We start from the raw sequence: 16608 nt of genomic DNA, 5'->3' as shown, positions 1-16608 counted from the left end.
TTACTTATGCATTCAAGCAGTTGTTAAGGTCTCACCATGTGTCAGGCACTGGGATAGATGCTAGAGGCTCACACAAGATATGGTTCCCGTCTGTGGCCTGGATGAGGGGGAGAGCTGATGTTTAATACTTCACAAATATCTCCCATTTCCTGCTTTATTTAGGGCCGATTGGACTCGTCACTCTGATCGTGGCCAAGGCCATGGGTGCAGCTCAAGTGCTGGTTACTGGTAAGAAGGTTTTCTTTTTAAATCTCCTTGGAGAGGGGGGGCACCTGAGTGGCTCAGTCAGTTAAGCATCTGCCTTCAGCTCAGATCATGATCTCTCCTCAGGCTCCTGGGATTGAGCCCCATATCAGGCTCCCTGATCAGCGGGGAGTCTTCTCCCTCTCCCTCTGTAGCTCCCCTTGCTTGTGCTCTTTCTCTCTCAAAATAAATAGTAAATTGAAAAAAGTCTCCTTAAAGAGGAAACAGCTCGCTTGTAGTTTGGGGCAAGGGCATGAGAGCTATTCTCTTCCTGGGGTGCTAGGTCTGTAGAGGGGCTCCTCCTCTTTTCCCCTGGTTCCAGGGTTGAAAAGCCCACCCAGGGGATGACCAACTCAGAGGTCAGGAGAAGACTCTTTTGAAGCTTCTGGGAGAGGGTAGATGCAATGAAGAGGAGGACCTGGCTCTTTATGTGTGGACCTCAGATGTCCCTACTGCTCACTTGGTTCTAAGAAGAAGCTTAGCCCTTGGTCCATTTGACCAAACCCAGGAGGCAAAGAAGGTGTGCTTGTGTGTGTGTGTGATGTGGAGTTAGTGGGATGTATGTAAGAGGGTGTTTATGTGTGGGGTGTGTGGTATGGGTGGGAAATGTGTGTATGTGTGAGGAGAGCTTATCTGCTACAGCATGTGTGGGTCAGTGTAGTATGTGTGGAAGCATACAGGGTTCAGAAGGGTGTGTGTGTGTGTGTAAAGGTATCTGTGAGAGTGTGGGTAAGTGTGTGGAGTGCGTGTAAAGGGGAGTAGGGATATAGGCGAGTGAGTGTGCAAAGAAGGTATCAGAGTGTGTGTAGACAGTGTCCGAGAGTGTATGTATGAGGGGCGGTTACCTCTCAGGGAGAGCGCGTGTGCCGCTGTGTGGTGTGTATAGGGGTGTGCGGGGGTGTAGAACAGTGTGGATGTTTGAGAAGTGATCTGAGAGACGGGGGGAGGGAGAGCGTGTGTGCGTGCAGCCGTGTGGTGTGCGTGGGAGCGTGGGAAGGTTAGAGCGTACGTGTGTTGGGCTCGTCGGCACCACCCACTACACCGGAGCTTGACTACCATTCAGACCTGCACCTCCACCTTTTCCTCCCTAATCCACCGTCCAGTTCTCAGTTTGAAAGAAACTTTTGTTCCACTTTAGACCTGTCTGCCTCTCGGTTGTCTAAAGCCAAGGAAGTTGGGGCTGATATCATCCTCCAGATCTCCAAGGAGAGCCCTAAGGAAGTCGCCAGTAAAGTGGAAGGTCTGCTGGGGTGCAAGCCAGAGGTGACCATCGAATGCACAGGGGCGGAGCCCGCCATCCAGTCAGGCATCTATGTGAGTTGGGTGACTCTGGCTGAAGCTGGTGGGCAGCTGTAAGGAGTGCTGGGATCAAGTGTCTTCACTAGCTTACCATGTGACCTCCAGCCAAAATGAGATGACCTCAGTATGTCTGATTTTTGTTTGCGCGTTTGTTTTATCTCACCTGCTTCACATCTTTCCTTATTGGATGAGGCTTAATGAGGTAACAGGTGTATATGGCCCTCGAAAGATGTTAAGAGACCCACCCCTTAAGTGATCATATCTGTTATCATAAAAGGACTCTTGGTAAAAAAAAAAAAAAAAATTCAACAAGAGGAATGGGAAACCATGCCTTAGTTGTGTGTGGGAAATCCCTACCTTCTTTTATTGAGGAAATCTGCAGTCTTTGAGTCATTGATACAAAGCAACAGCCATTAATTTAGTTAGTCACAAGGTGGGGTGGTTTTTCAGGGTCACAGTTGCCTACTCCTCTTCTCTCCTGGACTTGGGAATGGGTAGGCCGCCAGTACCTGATTTGCCCGTCAGCAACCCACCCATAATTTATGGGAAGTTGGCGGAAATGGGGGGAGTGAGGGGACACAGGGGTGGGGAGTAGTGTTGACGGATCCAAGTGTGACAGACAGAGGGGAGAAAAAACACCTTCTAGGTTCCAGCCCTACCGTGTGCTGGGTCTTCTGCTGGGTGCTTTATAAGTGTGATGCCGGATCTGCACTGGAGCTGTGAAGACTACTTCTCCCTTTCCACATTTTACCACAGGAGTCCTGGTGACTTGCCTTGAGCACGCTGCTCCAATGCCTGAGCTTTTCTTACTCTATCCGCTGCTTAGGAGAGAAGGGAAGAAGGGGACAAGGAGCCAGTGGGCAGCCATGTTCGGGTGGGAGGGACGGGGCTGAGGAGAGCCAAAGCAGCAGCTGCCACCCTGGGCACTCCCGCCCTGCCTCCTTACACTGCTGTCCCACAGCAGCGCAGGCTTCCTCCTTCCTTCTGAGTCACAGCTGGGTCATGCAAAAGGGCGCTTTGCACCACATAAGACCTTCTGGGGAAAGCTGACCTGGTACCCTGGCCAAGTTGCCTAGCCATTTTCTCACCAGGATGCCCCTGGCATCAGGGGTGAGGAAGGGGTGGGATGGGAGACGAACAGGTACCACTTTTGCTCTGTCCAAAGTTCCAACTGGAGCCGGCCCACCCTCCACTCCACTGTCAGAGATAATGGTTGCCTTGTGGGAAGGGGCCAAGAGAACCCAAAACTCAGAGGGTAATGGGTCTGTGTGTGATCAGTTCACCAGTGACATGTCTTGGGCACCTGCTGTGTCCTGGCTTTGTCCGGGGACCTTGGGGGCTATGATGCATAAGGTGTGTCTAGCTGTCTTCAAGTTGTTGGCAGTCAATGACCCCCACTCCACAGAGAGGCAGTAAAAGACATGGCTTCATAATGCAAGACTTTCTTTCTCTTCTCTGCTGCCTGGAGAGCCCTGGGAACAGTTGGAATCTATCTCCAACTCTTGGTGGGGGCCCATTTGCCAGGCTACCTGAGGTGGGTGCAGAGGTAAATGTGACCCAAGGGCCTTACCAGGCCTGAAGCCGGTACCTCTCCTGAGTGAGGAGTGGAGCCATTATGCATGACAGATGCTCTATGCTGCAGGCCACCCCACCAGTGGTTAGGGGGAGGCACCTTGTATGAACATACCTGAGAGTCACTTTCCTGCCAGATTCGTGACTAGAAAATGTTTGGGAGGAGACGAGGCAAATGCTTAGGGCAGAATTCATGTCATCTTGGTGCAGAGGTCACACCCACAAAACAATGGTCAGGTAGTCCAAGTATTCCTTTGCATGTGGTCAGCAAACTGCTGGCCTCCTGGCACCTTGGGTTGTCCAGTTGGGCAGTATTCCTCCTTCTTCTCACTAGGAGGAGAGGAAATGCTGTTGGGAAAACAGTTTTCCAAGAAAATTTCTCATTCAAGAGTTTTCTGTGACTCAGTCACAACTTTGACCCCACGCCCCACCTCACCTTTTCCAGTAGGGAGAGAGCATCCCCCCCCTTACCAACAGCGTTCGTAAGTCACAGGTGGTTTGTAAGTGACCCTGTGCTTCAATAAAAACAGAAAACGTGCCAACCAATTAGCCCAGCCTAGTGCTGAGCACTGTGACTGTTAGGCCAACCACCCTGCTGGGGTGGGGGGGGCAACATCCTGATCTTGCACATGAGGAAGCTGGTTGAGAGGGTCCCACAGTTCAAAAGTATAAATTCCAGAGTCACCGCCGTGTCGCAGGCCTCTCTTCATGGTGTACCCGTCCCCTCAGAGATAGAGGCTGTGGTGCGTGCCTCTTTTGCAACTCTACTGGTAAAACTCAGAATGGCCCCCGTAAGTGCTTGCTGCTGCTGACTGTCATGAAAACTGAGGCAAGTGAACTATTTTTCTGTCTCTCAAACACTGACGACAATGATCCCCCAAAATCTCTGGAGCAGGCACAACACTCATGTGGAATCCTGTGGAGATTATCAGGAGAAATTTCCATGTCTGGCCCACTCCAAGGAGGGAACTGGTAAGGCAGATAGATGTGCAAGGAAAACAAAATCTGGTGTGACTAATGATACTATTGGGATGAATGACTCTGGAACAAAAATATTTCTAAATGTCAGCCAGCGTGCACATATAAAGCAATGTTCAAGCCATAGAATTCTAATGGCCCTTCCCATTTGTACGTGCTTGGCAGTTTCCTCACCAAGAGGGTAGTTCCTTAGAGGTTTGACAAAAGTCCTGTCTTTTGTGGCGTTGACATCCTAGGGGAGGAATGGATGCTGAGATGAGAAGCTACCTGAGCCAACACCTGGTACGGAATTAGCAAGGCTCTGAGAGATGCTTGGAGGCTGAAGACCCCCTTGTTTGTAGGGGAGATTCTCACTGGGGTCTGGAGAACCGTGGCTGTTGCCGAGGATCGTGTGGACAGCAGAAGGGGCCCCCACTGTGCCTGGTCCTCCACTGGTAAAGTGTGTGATTTCAGGATCCTTTAAGAAGATAATTCTGCTGCTCCGTTAAGCTTGGTCTACCTGTGCAAGAGTTCACTAGTAGAGAGAGAATGGTATTCTCTGGAATATTGGGATACTCACCTGATGCAAACAGATATTTATGTGACAAAAGTCATTTTGAGTGAGAAGTCTGCATTTTCTGATCTTTTGGGTTTTCTTGTTCTCATCTCCTCTTCAGGCTACTCGCTCTGGTGGGACCCTGGTGCTCGTAGGGCTGGGCTCTGAGATGACCACTGTGCCCCTGGTGCACGCGGCCGTCCGGGAGGTGGATATCAAGGGCGTGTTTCGATATTGCAACACGTGAGTATGTTGTGGGTGAGCCAGGGTGGCGAGCAGCCAGCAAGACCCCTGCACGGCCTTGGGGACCAAGAGTCTCTCCCGTTTATTCATGAGGGGCACTCCCTAGCCGCACTGACAGCCACGTGTCATGGTAGGGATCCAAAGAGAGCTTCGCTCCTGGTTAAAAAACAGGAGGGCAGAGATGGCAGAGGGAAGGGGGGAAGGTGGGGGGGGTCTTGCAGCGCGCTCTTCTTGGGTGTCTGGCCCTCATCACCCAGGCCCTCTCTGCTTCGTTTCCTCAAGTGGCCAGCTCTTCATTTTCCCCCTTTCAAGGGAAGAAGGAGAGAAAGGGGGACACCAGCAAGAACTCAAGTCCCTTGGTTTCCACCCCAGAGCCCCAGGGCCCACCCTCTCGGGTCTTAGTGCACCCCACCTCATGTTCTGTGGCTCTAGCCTCTCCCCAGCCGGGGAACTTTCCCAGGACCACCTTCCCCACCAATATCCCTACTCCCACCACTAGAGCCTATGACCATTCTGGCAGGAGAGTGCCATTTGCCAATGAACTCTGCCAAGCTGCAAAGGGATATGGATGGATTATCATCGGCTGCCTCTCTGAGGCTTCTCTGCCTTTTCACTGTGGCCTCCGTTTGCCTTATGCCTTCACACCAAAGGAATTCTAGGCTTCGTGACAGACACTGCAGAGGGGTGGAGGCATTTGGGAACAGACTCTGTACTCCCAGATTGCAAATCATAAGATTATTTCTACCATTGTTTGTCCGTAGACTAGACCTTGCAGAAGGGCAGCGCTATGTAAATAACTATGGCCAAGCTGGTCTTGTGCTTGGTGGTTTGGGGACCTGGTTCTTTCCTCCTGTAGCTTGAATGTAACACTTGTGATCTTTTACAGGTGGCCAATGGCGATTTCGATGCTTGCCTCCAAGTCTGTGAATGTAATGCCCTTAGTTACCCATAGGTTTCCTCTGGAGAAGGCTCTGGAGGCCTTTGAAACAGCCAGAAAGGGATTGGGGTTGAAAGTCATGCTCAAGTGCGACCCCAATGACCAGAATCCCTAATATTAATTGGACTCTGCCCTCATCCCTGCCCCGCTCCCCCCGCCCCCCCCCCGCCGCAACCCACACCAGTACCTCAGGGCAGGGGAGGGCCTTGATGCAGAATTTTCTTTTGAGTAGCAAAAATAATTAAAATAATTCATTATAAGTGGAGAGCGTTACACAGAGGAATTGGTGTGCCTTAAAAAAACAAGTAGGGACAGTTTGGGGGAATTTGCAGCCAGACTAACCTACCTGTTCACACAGAGCAAAGTTCAGCAAGTACAGCAGAGTTTGTTAGGCAGGTGTCGGGAACTCCCCTTCTTCCTGGAATGCCTGAGTTAAGTAAGGAAAGAAATCTGCCCCTTGGGTTCCTGGTTCCACCGTGACTGGCCAGGTGGGGGTGGGAGCTAAGTTATGAAGAGACAACTTTATCCAGACTTAACTGGCTCAGAAATTGATTTTCATGAAAAATCTCAGTTCACGGTCTGGGATGAAGGGTTGGCAGCAGTTTTTAGAGCACAGTGTTTCTAGACATAAGTGCTATTTGGTTTGATGATAGAAGGAAACTTTAAGGAACTGACCTACCTGGGTTTTAGGATAATTTTTAAATCAGTTAAAAAAAAACCAAACCCAAAACTGAAATCCCACATGAGGTCCAACCAGCTTGCATTCTCCAAATGTAGATATATAGTCAGGAAAGTTCTCAATACTGCTGGAAGATTGCCTCTTCTTCAACTGCTGAGAATTCTGTGTAACTGCCTTCCCCACACTCCCCACCCTTCTACACAGTCAGGGGCAGTCACTGTGGGCTCCTTTGTCACTAGGCAACCAGGAGGTTCCTTAGAGCAACAGTCAAGGGGAGTCCTCCTGGGAGACTTGCCCAGGAGGGTTTGGCCAGTGCACCTGTCTTCCTGCCCCAGGATGAGCATTCCCTTCACACTCCCTGATGATGATAGACAATTCCATTAAATTCTGATGATTATGAACAGAATTCCCTCCTCCTTCTCATATACCGTTAACGCTCTTGGTACCTTTCTGTTGGAATGATCTCTCCAGTCTTATTATAATTGTAGGGTTTTCCTGTGTAAGATTTGGGTCCAAATCACTTGATGCCCATTTGTGACTTTGAGATTATTAGTCAAGAATGAGGATATTGTAGCAGTGACATAACTTGGGCTGCAGCCTTTTAATCCTTGCCTTCAGCTGGGAGTGGAGGCTGAGTTTGAAGAGGCTCTGGCTTTCTGGTAACTGGGGAGGGCCGTGACCAATGCTTGGAATCCCTCAAACTGCTTTGGGTAATAAATTGCGGTTGGGGTGCCTCACTGTTGCCGCCTGTTTGTGCCCCTCTTTGGGGGGGGATGGACTCCGGTTACTCATTTCATAAAGGGAAGGATCCAGGATTTTTGAAAGGGACATATTTTCTGCATCAAATATAATTTCATTAACTGCTAGAAATTTATGTTAATGATCTCTAATCCTCACAGAAAGCCAAGTGCCCAGGATTATTTTACAACTAAGGAAATAGAGCAGCCAAGCAATTTGCTCAAGGTCACCCACCGCCTTTCCTCTCCCATGTTATCTCTGGAGGAGGGCAGGGAATTTTGAAACTTGGGTGCACACTCAGCAGCCACGTAGCTCACTTGTGGAACTGTCCTACTTCCTTCTCAGAGTCCAGCTTAGCTCCAGGGCCACACTTGCCAGCTGCCTCCTCTTGAAACCCCTTCCAGATCTGTGGTGCCCAGAGTTCCTTGAATGTGGAATGAGAAAGCCTTCTTTCTAGATGGAAGGCTTCCAACAGAAATGCCCCCAAGGGAAGTGGATTCACTGTTAAATTCACAAGTAGCCAGTTTGTCTTTGATTGTGGTTTGTTGGAGGGAGGAGGCCACTGAACCTGCGGGGGACTTAGGAATGACAGGGGGGACCCTGGAAGGGTGGGGCTATCAAGGATAAACCCAAGTCATTTATCTCACAATTGTGACTGGGCTGGATCTTCCAAGTCGGTGGCCTGCAGTCTCTGTTTCCTGGTGCATTTAGCAGGGCCTCGTGCTGCTGCCATGTGGGCAATCATAAGGAGTGGACAGCCTGATGGAAAACAGCAGCTCAGAGAATACCTCCCATTTCCAAATCCTCCCACCGCTCCCAAGCCCGGTGGACTTTCACAGCTCTCAAGCAGGGGCAGACGGCTGGCTACTCAGTGAGTCCTCAGGGCGGTGAGAGGACCCGAGCTGGTATTGCCGAGCTCTGCCTGGCTCCCTGGCCTCTGCAGCCTTGTGGAATGTTCCCCCTGCTGTTTGGAAGGCAGTGCAGGAAGCCCAGGAATTGATTTCTTCCCACCACCTCCACTACGTGCTCAATAAATATTGATTAACTCAGTGAATCAGTCCCGGAACCCATAATATGGCCCTGCTGGCCAATGTGTGCTCTGTCACCAGTGCCTGGCACCTTGTTGGCTTTCGATCAACACCAAGGACCCCACCCAGCCGGTGCTCCCAGCATGAGGCCACCCTCACGTACAAGTGGAGGTGTACAGGTGGACAGCTGCAAAGAAAGACCCTGAAGACAGGCTAGACAGCGGAAGGGGGAGGCTCGCCCATGGACGCTAAAGGAGAAAAGGGGCCACAGCTCCAGCAACTCCCTCTTGCCATCCACCTTCAGCTCCAGTGGATGTGGGTGTGATGTCACGTCCGGACCACGTCCCTGGTTCTCAGGCCATCCCGGTCAGCCTCACTTCTGTGTACGCAGTCGGCCTCTTCCTTCTGGGCTCCTATTACTCCCTTTGGGAGAACAATGAGGGCTGTGGACAAGCCGCTTGGGCCAGAAGTCAGGAGTGCAGGAGGCAGACAGGATTTATGGGGCATTTGCCTTTTCCCAGAACTGTCCTCTGCACATGATCTCAGCCTAGGCTTGGAATACAGGCCAACAACGGGACCCACATTCCTGAGCGGCAGCCACCTCCACACCCCCACCCAACACACACACACACACACACACACACACACACACGCACACACACTCAAGGTTCAGGTAGGAGCAGAGTGAGGAACGGGCAGCAGGGACGTGGTGTGGCCAGGAGCTCTGCGCAGTACCCACCATGTGGAAGCTGCACGGCAGTCCATGCCCCCCCCCCCCGCTTCCATCCCCCACTCTCGGGTTTCCTGTCCTCTTAAAACCTGCTAGAGTCAGACACTGAGCTCCTACACTGGGCAGCTGGACCTGGCATAGGATGTGCAGATGGTGTTCCTGCCAGGAGACCGCCCGGCGAATCTTAACGTAGTTGGGGTGCGGGTGTAGCCTCTATCCTCAGGGTCTTCGACCCACTGGGCTGATGAGACACAGCACGTTGTAAAGAGTTTGCTGGCAGGATTCTTGGGTTCTATCTCATCCTGGACCCATCACTGACTCACTGATTTGTGAGGTCACTTCCCCACTCCAAGTCTCGGTTTCCTCCCTTTTTAATGGAAGGATTGGGCAAGATGATCTCAAGGTCTCTATCCCCACTGCTATTCTCACCAGCTAGACCCTAAGACTTATCTTTACGGCCCATTTGCTCGTACTCACCGACATTTGTCCCACTTTTCCCCTTAAGCTCTTCTTTCTCACTTATCTCTTAACTCAGGCAAAAGACCCAATGGGCATAACATCCCATGATGGAAACCAAAACTCAAGCGGTAACAACTGTCCCGATAAGACCCACATGACCCAGAGACCCAGTGGCCCAGACAGGTTTGAGCTAAATCCCCCGACTCGAGCCTGTGCCACCAGAGCCATGGAGTGACCTCTGGGATGACTGGCAATTACCTTTAGCTCGTTATAATACTGAAATATCCATCCAAGGAGGCGCACAAGCCTTTTCTACGTCATACACATGCCTCTACGTACCATGACAAGGATCCCCTTTTTAATATTGATCCTAACCCTAAATAAGAGGAACGCATCCACCCTTGCTTGGGGAGTCACAGCTTTGGAAGTCACTCCCCATGATCTTATTTGCTGCAAATAAATTTTAGATTTTGTGACAACTCACCTGGTGTAGTTTCTACCTGCAACTCACCAAGGAGTGAACTCACATTAGTTCAGTTACAATATTTACAGGGCTTCCAAGATGCCAAGGCCCTGGGGAGTGGGGGCCTTTCTTCGGCAGGGGGGGGAGGCATCAGGCTGGAGGTGTGAGGGTCTTCTTGGGTTTCGGTTGCAGTCCTGTGTGTGCATATATATATGTATGCGTATGAAGAGGTCACCTGAGGGACGGAGGTGAGAGGAAGTGGGGGTGGGGGTGCTGTCTGAAGAAGCACCGGTGTCCTGGGCATCACCTTGTTCGGTTACTTGGCCTCAGGTCCGCAGGTATGGTCCTGAGGATGTCTGTACAGCCCAGAGCCCGGCCCTGGGAGAACTGGCTCCACCACTGACTTCCCTGCTGGTGGTCACCGATTGGCCTTCCTGTGCTGTACATGGGACTGGAGGCAGAAGCACAGCCTAGCAGGGAGTGGGCGACCCCAGCAATCCATCCATAGTTAGGAGGGAGCTCTGGAAAGAAGGTGGGCCTGAGCCAAAAGTCGGCCCATTGCAGGCACAGCACCACCGAGGCACAGCAGGGGCTGCAGCTCCCTTGGGACCAGCTCCAACCTTCAGGGGGTGGTGCTAAAGCCCCATGTGTCCTGCCCAGATCTCACAGGTTCTCTGTGTACTGAACCACCAGCTCCTTGGTCCTGGAGGCCTCTCCCACGGACCTGCCTCAGCTCCTCCTCCCTGCAGGAGTCCCAAGAGGTTCAGCTGTTCAGTTGTGTGCTGAGCCCTTGTCGCAGGAGACAACGGTGTCTGTACCTCCCCTTATCACACACATGTGTACATTGTTAAGAAAATAAAGGCAGATAAGTAAGAAGAAGGGAAAATCAGCCATAATCTGTTCTCCAAGGACAGTAATAAGTTGGAGAACTTTCTTCCAGCTTTGCCCTGTGGATCTCTATACCTATGAAGCATGTTCACGTGTTCATAATCAGAAATGGGAATGTACTTTACCTACTTCCCCCCATTTTCACCCATAACAATAAGGATTTTTTTTTTTACTTAACAATCACAATTCCCATTAACGAAATTTAACAATACTTGCCTCACACCATCTAATACCCCATAAATCCAAGTCCAACTTTCCCTGATTATCAAAAAAAAAAATTACTTTCTCCCCCCTCATTTTCTTCTTTTTTCTTTTTCTTTCTCTCTCTCTCTCCCTCCTTCTCTTCCTTTTCTTTTTTTCCTTTTTAGCTCAACCTTTTCATATAAAAAAATTCACTGATGTACAAAATGCGAAAGTGTGACAATGACAACATATGAAATCCCTTGATTGAGAGTCCCCTCGAGTGCACACGGAAACTAATGCAAACCATTGCTAACAAGCAGCACAGACAGGTGTGTTCTCCACTCCACCAATCATAGACCAATATCTCCTCCAAACATTCAGTAAGGAAAAGTAGGGCATCTGCTGGGAACAGCCAGGCAGACTTCTTACTCATGATGGACCAGCACAGATAAACCCAGCCAAAGGAGTACTGCGTCCTTAAATTTAGGACAGTCATTCAGGAGCATCGTCACAATCCCAATAGAAGGAACAAATCCCCTTGCTCTCCCCACGACATCTTTCTTCTCTAGCCATTGTTGTTCCTGTTTATAGAGGTCTTGGTCATCAACCATGTTGTTATCTCCTTTTGTCAAAAATTTGATGTGTCCATTTTGTTGCTGCTTTTTTAAAAAGATTTTATTTATTTATTCGTCTGAGAGAGAGAGATAGGAGAGGAGAGAGAGAGAGCACAAGCAGGGGGAGTGGCAGGCAGAGGGAGAAGCAGGGTCCACGCTGAGTAAGGAACCCGAGGTGGGGCTTGATCCCAGCACCCTGGGATCGTGACCTGAGCTAAAGGCCAACTCTCAATCACCTGAGCCACCCAGGGGTCCCCGTTTCGCTTCTCATGAGTCTTCAAGACTTCATGAACTAGAGGAGCCTCTCCTATCCTAGAAACAGCCATTTTCTCCCATTCGGGTGGGATCTTCCAAAAAGAGATCTCCATGAAATGTGGGTTCCATGCTGCCACTGAGTACTACTACAATTGGACTTTCACTTCCAGTTATGAGCACTAAGCCCTTCCAGATCATTAGAGGCGAGGAGACAACCATTCCAAAATTTAGGACTTGATAATACAGCTCCCTGCCCCTCGTGGGGGGCGGCGCCCGGGGTTAGCAGGGAGGCTGCCCTGCTCCAAGGCATTTTCTTAAACCCAAACACATTGCATGTGGTTAATACGTCTCTTAAGTTTCTTTTAATGTATTATAGTTCCCCTCCGTTTTGTTTAAATGTCATTATTATGTTGAAGAAACTGGGTCATTTGTCCTCTACATACTGTTATGCATTTGTTTTCATTTAATAAATTGCTATATTCCTTTTTATGTCAATATTTACACACATCATAATTTTTAATCACCATATTCCATTGTGTGCCTGTAGTGTCACAAATCACAGGGTTTTTTTGGTATTTGTATAGTCTACAAGGTTTGGGGCTTACAATAAAGTTGCAATGATTACTTTGTACATACATTTTAGTACTTCTTGCTTTCTAAAGTTATGTTTTAAAATGAAAATAGCCGGGGGTGTCTGGGTGGCTCAGTCGGTTAAGCAATGCCTTCAGCTCATGATCCCATGTTTCAAGAACACTAAAATAAATCATCTCTCTTGTCACCTACTCTGTGGGGTGGGATGGGTGGGGACTGCCATGGTTGCTAGTATCAGTGATTGAGATTCTAAGGAACTTCTGAAAAAACTGTTAGCAGTAAGCAGAAAGAGGACAATGCATGACCTGAGAGAGGGTGAATGAGGAAAAAGCTGAGAGGTAAAGGAATTAGTAATCTAGGGCAGGGTGAAGAATGTGACTCAGCTGTGGCCTTTGGAGACTGGGGCTGCTGGTTCTGGGGAGCAGCTGGGCTTTCTGCACAGCACAGGGACAGACAGGCTCCAACCAGAGCTTCCCTGAGCCAACCCAACTTGGCTTCTCCTGGTACCACATATGAAATTCCCATATCTTGCTGTACACCCAACAAAACTAGAACCTAAGGAACACCATTGCTCTGTTCACTGGTTCCCAGAAGCCATGAGGCTTTCCCTCAGAATAGGGTTCCCGAGGGAGTGAGTCTTTCAAGGGGGAAGACAGACATTGTTGGAGTGATTGGCTGGGGTGGTGTTTCTGTCACCCAAAATATGTCTCATCATGGGCCCGCCTGGAGGAAAATCTCCCATGCATTTGGAAGAGGTGGTAAAGAAAGAGACTAGTGGGGTGTTTAGATGTCATCACCTCCCTACAGTAAGAAAGAAGTAGGTACACGTTAGCCTACTCCATTTCCTTATGACCTTGAGCAAATCAATTCTTTAAGCCTCATGATTCTTCATCCTTTAAGTAAGAAGAATAATACCTAGCTCGAGGTTGTCACTGAAACAGAATGAAGTGATTTTGAAGTCTTTTTTTTTTAAAGGGAAGAATCAATATTTTATTGTCACTTATAATCAGATGGCAGTTGAGTATATAGCCTTCATACTCAATCTTTCCTTTTTGTAAATAAAAAAGAATTACAAGTTTTAAACAGCCAATGGCTGGTTATGTTTTCAGACCACATAATTAGATTAATTCATAAATGGTGGCTTCAAATTTTTCCTTATTAGCTCCAGAAAATTCACTCACCTTTTGTCCCTTTTTGAAAAACTGGAAGGTTGGCCTATATTTGCTTTCATATTCTGAAGCAACATCCTGACTGTCATCCACGTCCACTTGAAGGAACACCACGTTGGAAGACTTCTCAGAGAGGTAATGAAAGAAAGGCTCACCTACTGGGACACCTGGGTGGCTCAGTCGGTCAAGCGTCTGCCTTCAGCTCAGGTCATGATCCCAGGGTCCTGGGATCGAGTCCTGCATCAGGTTCCCTGCTCAGCGGGAGCCTGCTTCTCCCTCTGCCTGCAGCTGCCCCTGCTTGTGCTCTGTCTCATGGACAAATAAATAAATAAAATGTTTAAAAAAGAGAGAGAGAGAACAGATTCCAAAAGAAAGAAAGGCTTTCTTATTTTGCAAGGCCCACATCACGTGACTGAGAAGTCAACAACTGCCAGTTTATCTCCTACACCGCTCAAGGCTTCCTGAAAAGCATACTCGCTCTCCATCTGCTTCACCATTTTGGCAGCTGGGTCTGACAAGAGACTGTAAGGATTGATGAAAGTGGATCTAAAACTCCGGACAGAGCTTAGAGTTGAAGTCTTTAGCTTGGTGACTGGCGCCATGATTTTGCTTAGTAAGTGCTTGTGCTCCTGCCTCTCCCTCACCAAACCTTATCTCTTCCCCTGGTAAACGAGCAGGGGGACTGATCCCCAAGACTTTGCCAGCTCTGCGCCTGGAGTCTGGAAAGGCACGTGGCGGTTTGTGAGAAGTTCCCAGGGTGGCAGAAAAGGCCTCAGCCCAGCACGACCCAGCACCCTCAACTCTTCTATAAACCTGGCAGGGCAAGGGCATGAGAGGTAGACCTGGAGGGCCGACAGAGAGGAGCGTTGAAACCAGGAAACTGTACTCAGGAGCTGCTTCTTACCAGTCTGCCCTGTTCTGCACCTGAGACCCCCCAGAGGAGGCCCTGTGCCCAGGAGCCATGAGCAGTGGGTCCCAGTGGGACAGGGACCCCCAGAGGCATGGAGATATCCCTCCTGGTTAGTGCAGTGCCTCACACACACAGAAGGAACTCTAGAAATAGCTGTAGCGTCATAAGCAGCCAGACCTCCCTCTCAGTTACGAGCCATTGCCATCCTGCCCATTAGCTTGAGCTGAGTCCGGAGTGGCCAGGAGACCTCAGCAGGACTCACTGTGTAGAAGGGGAAGTCAAGCCCCAAGGGCCCAGGACTGCAGCCAGAGGAAGGCTCACCTGAGCCGCAAGCCCCCAGCCCTGGAGACCTAGGAGACAGCCTGGAGTCCAAATAATATAGGGACCAGCTGCCCACTCCAAACCTTTTTGGCTTTAAGAGGGATTGTAGGGGGCCCCATGGTATGGTAAGAACAACATTGTATTAGGAGTCCTCGGTTCTGGTACCAACACATCCCCTCCACCCCAGCTAATTTTAGGAGAGCTATTTAATTTGTGTGTGCTCTTGCGCATCTGTAGCGGGGTCAGTAACACCTCTCTCAGTGTCATTAACATTTCCACAATAGAATACTAAGGTGCTGTGAAAAAGAATGAGGGAATAATCATAATAGCTAATGGCTGAAGGCTTAGTATGGTCTGGGCCAGACACTTCTAAGAATGTTCCATGTCTTAACTCATGTCACCTTCAAATAACCCCGTGGATTAATATCATTCCCCCATGTTAAAGCTGAGGAAACTGAGGTACGGAGGTTAAATAATTTGCCTTATTCCCCCCCCCAACCACATATATGCATATGTTTGAATATATGTGGGAAAAAATTCCTAGAAGAATAGACACCAAACTGTTAATGGCAGTTAACTCTGGAGGAAAAGATTTCAAGGTTTTGTATTGTTTGAAGGGAGGGGAACAGGAGGAATGTCTTTTTTTAAATCATATACATTTTTGGGGTGCCTGGGTGACGCAGTCATTAAGCGTCTGCCTTCAGCTCAGGGCGTGATCCCAGCGATCTGGGATCGAGCCCCGCATCAGGCTTCTCCGCTGGAAGACTGCTTCTTCCTCTCCCACTCCCCCTGCTTGTGTTCCCTCTCTCGCTGGCTATCTCTCTCTGTCAAATAAATAAATAAAATCTTTAAAAAAAAACCAAAAAAACAAAAAAAATCATATACATTTCTCTATTGATTGAAAAAAATATTTTTAAGCCGGGATCCTGTATCACTTTTGGAATTTAAGAAAATGAATAAGGAGGGGCGCCTGGATGACTCAGTGGGTTAAGTAGCCGACTCTTGATTTCAGCTCAGGTCATGATCTCAGGACTGTGGGATTGAGCCCTGAGCTAGGCTCCTTGCTCAGCGGAAAGTCTGAGATTCTCTCTCTCCCTCTCCCTTTGCTCCTCACCCCCCCCCCGCTCTCTCTCTTTCTCTCTCTAAAGTAAATAAATGAAATCTTTTTAAACGGAAAGAAGGAAAATGAATAAGGGAATCACAGTTCACTGGCTTTCAGACTTAACCACAGAAGAGCATAAGCAGCACAGGCCCCCAAGGCAGGGGACACTCTCCCGTCCCAAAAAGGCTTTGGCTGCAGCCAGTTCCCAGAAGCAGGGAGACAGAGGGAGCTACCCACTCTCAAACAATTAGAACCCTACCCCTGACCCCAACAGACCCCTGGGCAGTCTGGGCAGGGTGATCTGTTACATCATGGGCCCAAGGGTCAGTCATGTGGCCTGTGGGGTGGACCCGCTAGTTCAGAGAAGCCAGCTGTCCGCATGTCATGAGGCTGTATCCTTCGCCTTTTTTTTTTTTTAAGATTTTATTTATTTATTTGACAGAGAGAGAGAGACAGCCAGCGAGAGAGGAAACACAAGCAGGGGGAGTGGGAGAGGAAGAAGCAGGCTCCCAGCGGAGGAGCCTGATGGGGCTTGATCCCAGGACTCTGGGATCACGCCCTGAGCCGAAGGCAGANAAAGGCAGATGCTTAACGACTGAACCGCCCAGGCGCCCCTATCCTTCACCTTTTTAAGTAATCAACTTCTGTATCTGAGGACCAGCAGAGTGGCT

General features: G+C 49.4%; 1 protein-coding gene and 2 pseudogenes across 3 annotated transcripts in view; 1 reads left to right on the top strand and 2 right to left on the bottom strand.

The window, feature by feature from the left end:
• The window catches only part of SORD (sorbitol dehydrogenase), a 33828-nt gene extending 26936 nt beyond the window's left edge, over positions 1 to 6892 (top strand). For all 3 annotated transcript variants that reach the window (XM_034661031.1, XM_002913167.3, XM_019801485.2), the window contains 4 exons: positions 163 to 228; positions 1382 to 1557; positions 4749 to 4870; positions 5757 to 6892. In XM_034661031.1, coding sequence (XP_034516922.1) covers positions 163 to 228; positions 1382 to 1557; positions 4749 to 4870; positions 5757 to 5922 — 530 coding nt within the window. In that variant the 3' untranslated portion in view covers positions 5923 to 6892. The remainder of the gene's footprint in view (positions 1 to 162; positions 229 to 1381; positions 1558 to 4748; positions 4871 to 5756) is intronic.
• Positions 6893 to 11400: 4508 nt separating this feature from the next.
• On the bottom strand, positions 11401 to 12090 carry LOC100465971 (annotated as a pseudogene).
• A 1463-nt stretch (positions 12091 to 13553) lies between these two features.
• Positions 13554 to 14101, bottom strand: LOC109490049 (annotated as a pseudogene).
• Between the last annotated feature and the right edge of the window lie 2507 nt (positions 14102 to 16608).

This window comes from Ailuropoda melanoleuca, chromosome 5 (genome assembly GCF_002007445.2).
Source record: "Ailuropoda melanoleuca isolate Jingjing chromosome 5, ASM200744v2, whole genome shotgun sequence".
Classification (NCBI taxonomy): Eukaryota; Metazoa; Chordata; class Mammalia; order Carnivora; family Ursidae; genus Ailuropoda; species Ailuropoda melanoleuca.
Note: the sequence above shows the minus strand (reverse complement) of the source record. Positions and strands in the feature narration are given on the sequence as shown.